At 57.2% G+C, this 6,042-nt stretch overlaps 1 protein-coding gene across 1 annotated transcript; it reads right to left on the reverse strand.

Annotated features, from left to right (window-relative positions):
* Positions 1-237: 237 nt before the first annotated feature.
* CTRB2 (chymotrypsinogen B2) lies at positions 238-5,728 on the reverse strand. The gene is made up of 7 exons (XM_011976804.1): positions 5,657-5,728; positions 2,232-2,335; positions 2,054-2,133; positions 1,884-1,962; positions 1,472-1,652; positions 914-1,047; positions 238-457 (listed from the first exon to the last, which is right to left on the reverse strand). The coding sequence occupies exons 1-7, from the start codon at positions 5,706-5,708 to the stop codon at positions 296-298; spliced, it is 792 nt and encodes a 263-aa protein (XP_011832194.1). The 5' UTR covers positions 5,709-5,728; the 3' UTR covers positions 238-295.
* Between the last annotated feature and the right edge of the window lie 314 nt (positions 5,729-6,042).

Below are 6,042 nucleotides of genomic sequence, written 5' to 3' on the forward strand. Positions count from 1 at the left end.
CAGAAAGCCCCATGGGTCAACCTACCTTCAGCAGGTAGGGCCTAAATTCTAAACCCGGGGTGGAGCCGTGAGCAGGGAGGAGATATGAAGACCTCAGCTTCCTGAGAAGGCTGGATTGCCAAGATGAACTGCAGCCTGGAAAGGCAACAGTAATGCCACCCCTCTGTGGGTGACAAGGACAACTTCAACCCCATCTCCCCGGGCCACACAGAGAGACACGGGCAGTGCAGTCAGTGCTTCTAAACAGATGCATTTAATGGCAACTCTTGGGGCAGAGGTGGCAGGAGCTGCGGGCTCAGTTGGCGGCCAGGATCTTCTGCACCCAGGGTATGAGCTTGGTGACACGGGCATACACGGCGGGCGTGGTGGTAGAGCAGGTGCGGCTGCCCCAGGACACGATGCCCACCAGGGTCCAGGCTCCGTCTTTCTGGCAGACCAGAGGGCCTCCAGAGTCACCCTGCAGGAAGGAGAGAGGAAGTATCTCCGGCCTGAAAGGGGTTCCAGGGCCTAGGGGACCCTGAGCTGGTGGAGTCTAGGGAGGAGAGCAGAGGAACGGCAAGCATGGGCATAGGGGTGCCTGGGTCCTGAGATCCGGGTTCACGTGGCAGTCCCTTCTCTGCCATGCACTCCTGGAGGGAGCTGGGGCGGCTGGCTTCCCCCTAAGCCAGGGCACCATCCATCTCTCCAAACCTCCATGTCAGAGGGCTGCAAGGAAATCCCCAGGGACAGCCTCACCCACACGGCCTGGAGGAACCCTCACGGGCGGCTGTGACCCTAAGTCCTGGCCCTCATTGGGCCCCAGGAAGCAGTGGGGTTAGCAGATGAGGGCAGAGAGGGTGGAAAGCCCAGGCCTGCCCTGCACCCTGCTCGCCTGGCCAGGGCCTGGGCAGGGCCTGGGCAGGGCCAGCCTCACCTTGCAGGAGGAGACACCGCTGGCCCCGGCACAGATCATCTCGTCGGTGATCTTGCTGCCCCAGAACTTCTTGCATTGGGCATTGGACAGGAGGGGCAGGGCCGCCTGCTGCAGCTTGTCAGGGATCTTGTTGGCTGCAGGACAGGAGGAGGGTCAGGGCCCCTGGGCTCACCCAGCCCACTTAGGAGGGAGAGACCCAGGGCCGTCACGCCTGTCCTCCCCTGCACCATCACCACGATGTTCGGTACGGTCCCTGGAGCCTCAGAAGCGCCTGTGGGACAAAGGGGGCCTCGGCCCTGCCCAGGTGGGAGCCCCGCACTGTGACTCCAGGCAGGTCAGCCAGGGCAGGACTCACCCGGTAGGGCACTGCTCAGAAGCCTCCTGTGCAGGCTCCTCATGATCCGACCTGGATTTTATTTGCATGTGGGGCATTTTAAATTCAGAGGATTTTAAATAAAGGGACAGTTAAGAACGTGTTGGAATTTAGAGCCAAACAGTCATGGGGGGACTCCACAGCCAGGCAGCCCCGACCCCAGAGGCAGCCCCGCGGCCCCTCACCGTTGTACTTGGTCTTGCCCCAGCCTGTGGTGACGCACACTGTCCCCGTGGGGAAGTCATCGTCGGCGCTGGGCAGGCACACGGCGGACACCGTCTGGGAGAAGACGGCGGGTGTGGCCAGCTTCAGCAGGGTGATGTCACTGCGCACGGTGAAAATACTGAAGCTGGGGTTCTTGAAGACCTGGGGGTGGGGGCCAGAGTGCCGGGGTGAGGCCCTGGGAGGAGGCAGGACCTGCAGGCTTCGAGGACACAGACTCCTTCCCTGGTGCCCATTAAGGAGCAGTCCACCCCCAGGGCCGGAATGGGAACCACGAGGCCGGGCCGGCCCCCCTGGGCACCTGTCTCTGAAGCAGCCGAGGGGTCTCCCCCCGTGCCCGCTGCCCCTGCCCTCTGCTGCACGGGGCCTGGGTACCTTGGCGATCTTCAGGACCTGGATGTTCTCCTCATCAGAGCCCTGGTCAAACTCCCCGGCCACGACCACGTCAGAGGTCCTGGGCAGAGCGTTGTGGGTGAGAGAACATGCCCTGCTCCCCTCCCACCCAGCTGGGCTGGAAGCAGAGCCCGAGGCTGCCCGGTCCTCACCTGACCCCGCAGTGGGCGGCGGTGACCACCCAGTCCTCGCTGATGAGGGAACCTCCGCAGAAGTGGAAGCCGGTTTTGTCCTGGCAGGAAGATGGGGAGGGTCAGCAACTCCCACCTGGCAGCACCCCCAGCCTGGCCCCCACCCAGAGTGCCCACTGCCTTGCAGAAGCCCCCTCACCTGCAGGGACACCTGCCAGGGCCAGGAGCCAGGGACGGCGTCCTCCCCATTGACGATCCTGGACAGGCCACTGAGCACGGGGGGGATGGCGGGGACCCCGCAGGCTGGGGATGGGAGTGGGGTAAAGAAGGGCTGAGGCCCCAAACCAACCTGGGCTTCACCTGCCTGCGTGCAGGACTCTCGGTTCTACCCCAGTCCACTGAGGCCAGCTCAGGACCTCCCTGGCACATGCCGCCTCTGCCTCCCTGGTCCCCCAGTCTCTAGGCTCAAATGTCCCTAATTCTCGGCCTGCTGGCTCCAGTCATCCTTCCAGGATGCAGAGGGTCATGTCTCCCCCTACCTGGGGCCTGTCCTGCCTGAAGCAGCAGAAAACAGGCCGGGCTATAAGACTGCCTGGGCTCAGCCTCGAGGCCACCCTTTCCTTGCTGTGTGACCCTAGACCAGGCAGGGCAGCACTCAGGCCTTGGTGTCCTCAGCTATAAAACGGGCAGCAGAACCACGTGAGCTCCACCGCTGACACGCCTCTGTTAGACTGGCGGGGAGAGGGCAACTGGAAAGAAAATCTGATAACCCCAAGTCCGCTGGGAACCTGGGGCGCTGACAATTTGCAGACAGGAGAGTGAAATGGTACCGTGGACCCTGGGAGGCTGAACTCCACAATTTCAGGAAACATTGTGTAAAGTTTTGGTTTCTTTTCTTTTTTCTTCAGATAGGGTCTTGCTCTGTCACCCTGGCTGGAGTGCAGTGCCACGATCATGGCCCACTGCAACCTCAAATTCCTGGGCTGAAGCAATCCTATTGCCTTGGTCTCCCAAGGTGCTGGGATTACAGGCATGAGCCCCTATATCCGGTCTTGGTTTCTTAATTATTTAATAAAACTGGACTTTGGCCGGCATAGTGGCTCACGCCTGTAATCCTAACACTTTGGGAGGCCAAGGGGGGGTGCATCACCTGAGGTTAGGAGTTCAAGACCAGTCTGGCCAACATGGTGAAACCCCATCTCTACTAAAAATACAAAACTTAGCCAGGCATGGTGGCAGACGCCTGTAGTCCCAGCTACTTGGGAGGCTGAGGCAGGAGAATCGCTTGAACCTAGGGGGTGGAGGTTGCACTGAGCTGAGACCGCGCCACCGCACTCCAGCCTGGGTGACAGAGCCAAACTCCATCTCAAAAAAAGTCAAAACATAGCTGGACTTTAATTCCACACCATAAAATGGCACAGACAGAAGCAGAAAACAAACAGAACAATGAGAATAGTCAGGTGTTCCACACATGCGCACCACACCTCTGCTATCTCAGGACCAGATTCTCGGCTCCTGTGCGCAGGCCTCACAATTGGGTTTTACATTTGAGCAGACCCAGTCCCTCACACCAGCCGGCCCCTTCTGGGGTCATATTCGGCTGCTACAGGGCAGCGCCTGCCTCTCCTGCCCACAGGAATACAAGCAGGCAAGGCGCCTCCCTGACGTTTGAGAGCATCAAAAACAACTGGTAATAGCAAAAAAATGAGAAAGAGCATGTTGGGAGGCCAGGGCGGGTGGATCACAAGGTCAGGAGTTCGAGACCAGCCTGGCCAACATGGTAAAACCCTCGTCTCAACTAAAAATACAAAAATTAGCTGGGCATGGTGGTATGTGTGTGTAGTCCCAGTTACTCAGGAGGCTGAGGCAGGAGAAATGCTTGAACCTTGGAGGTGTAGGTTGTAGTGAACTGAGATCGTGCCACTGCACTCCCGCCTGGGCGACAAGAGTGAAACTCCATCTCAAAAGTAAATAAATAAGAGAAATAGATGGTGGCATACTCACAAAACAGAGCACGCATTATAAAAATTCAGGTGAATGAGCTGGAGCTCCATGTCAACACGCAGGAAGCGAGAAGATTTGAGTGGGGAAAAAGCACATTGTTGTAGAATGGAGGTAGAATGGAGTATTAGTTACATCAGCCAGACACGGTGGCTCACGCCTGTATCAGCACTCTGGGAGGTCAAGGTGAGTGGATCACTTGAGCCCAGGATTTCAAGACCAGCCTGGACAACATAATAAGACCCCAGGCCGGGTGCAGTGGCTCAGGCCTGTAATCCCATCACTTTGGGAGGCTGAGGCGGGTGGATCACCGGAGGTTAGGAGTTCAAGACCAGCCTGACCAATATGATGAAACCCTGTCTCTATTAAAAGTAGAAAAATTAGCTGGGTGTGGTTACACATTCCTGTAATCCCAGCTACTCAATAGACTGAGGCAGGAGAATCACTTGAACCCGGGAGGCAGAAGTTGCAGTGAGCCAAGATCACGCCACTGCACTCCAGCCTGGGTGACAAGAGTGAAACTCTCAAAAAAAGAAAAAAAAAAAACAAAAACCTCCATTTCTACAAAAAAAAAAAAAGTTTTTAAACTTAGGATCACTTGAGCCCTGGAGTTTGAGGCTGCAGACTCACACCACTGCACACCAGCGTGGGTGACAGAGTGAGATCCTGTCTCAAAAACAAACAAACAGGATAGAATACCGTTTCGTTGATGTAAAACTTTTTGAAACCTCATGTATAGATGCATAAATATGTAGGACATTTGTATAAGCCCACATTGCAATGATTTACAGCAAGTTCAGAATAAAGCTCCCATTCCAGACAGGGAAGCAGGGAGAAAAGGGAAACCTGAGCAGAATCTGTTTTGGACAGAAATATCTGAAGCAAATCTGCAAAAAGATTTTCTGAATTCTGACAGTAGATATAAGGATGTCATATTCTTTTCTATATTTTACTATTTCTCTTTTAAAGAACAGAAAATGCGGCCGGGCACAGTAGGTCACGCCTGTAATCCCAGCACTTTGGGAGGCCAAGGCGGGGGTATCACCTGAGGCCAAGAGTTTGAGACCAGCCTGGCCAACACGGTGAAACCCCATCTCTACAAAAAATATAAAAATCAGCCGGGCATGGTGGTGGGCGCCTGTATTCCCAGCTACTCAGGAGGCTGAGGCCGGAAGATCGTTTGAACCCGGGAGACGGAGGTTGCCCTGAGTGGATATCACACCACTGCACTCCAGCCTGGGCAGTAAGAGTGAAACTCCGTCTCAACAACAACAAAAAAAAGAAAGAAAGAAAAAGAAAATGCTTGGCAAGTACCCGGCACAATAAATAAAAACCCCAAGGGAGGCCTTGGGAGGTCTCCTGGGGCCACACCTTATCCTACACATGGCACCCCCACCCCAGCCAGTTCTGGAGCCTCAGACCACGGCAGAGGCCAGCATGGTCCTTCCCACTCCTGGAGCAGGTTGTGTGGGCTCAGAAAGCCCCAGAAGGACCCTCTTCTCTGAGCCCTCAGGTTACCTGTGCTGGGGATGAGGCCCCGGGGGCAGAGCAGGGGACTCAGATCCCCCTGTCGGCCAGGCTCCGGGCTCCCTCAGGACAGGCCCCTTGGACCCCAGCACTCACCAAAGGCGGCCCCCACCAGGGCGAAGCAGGAGAGGAGCCAGGGGAAAGCCATGCCGCTGCCTCAGAAGGTGTGGGGCCTGCCAGCTGCAGGGCCCTTTCTACCTCCCGGGGGGACCCCCAGCCCCGCCCAGCCAGGGAGGCCTGAGCCCACCCTCCCTGTTACCCAGGGACCTTGGGCGATAAGCGGAGGCAGAGCCCGGCCGGGTTCTCTGCCGGACAACCCCAGCCCCTGGGAAATGGGCAGCTGCCCTGACATCACCCGGCAGCCTTGGGGACATGACCCCACAGAGCCAGCTGTGAGCTGCAGTAACCCTGCCAGGAGCCGGCACCAGGCTCTTCTGTTCCCAGCGGGGAAGTGGAGGCAGTTCCACCCCAGGCTCATGGAG

The sequence above is a fragment of the Mandrillus leucophaeus genome, unplaced genomic scaffold (genome assembly GCF_000951045.1).
Source record: "Mandrillus leucophaeus isolate KB7577 unplaced genomic scaffold, Mleu.le_1.0 Scaffold17, whole genome shotgun sequence".
Lineage (NCBI taxonomy): Eukaryota > Metazoa > Chordata > Mammalia > Primates > Cercopithecidae > Mandrillus > Mandrillus leucophaeus.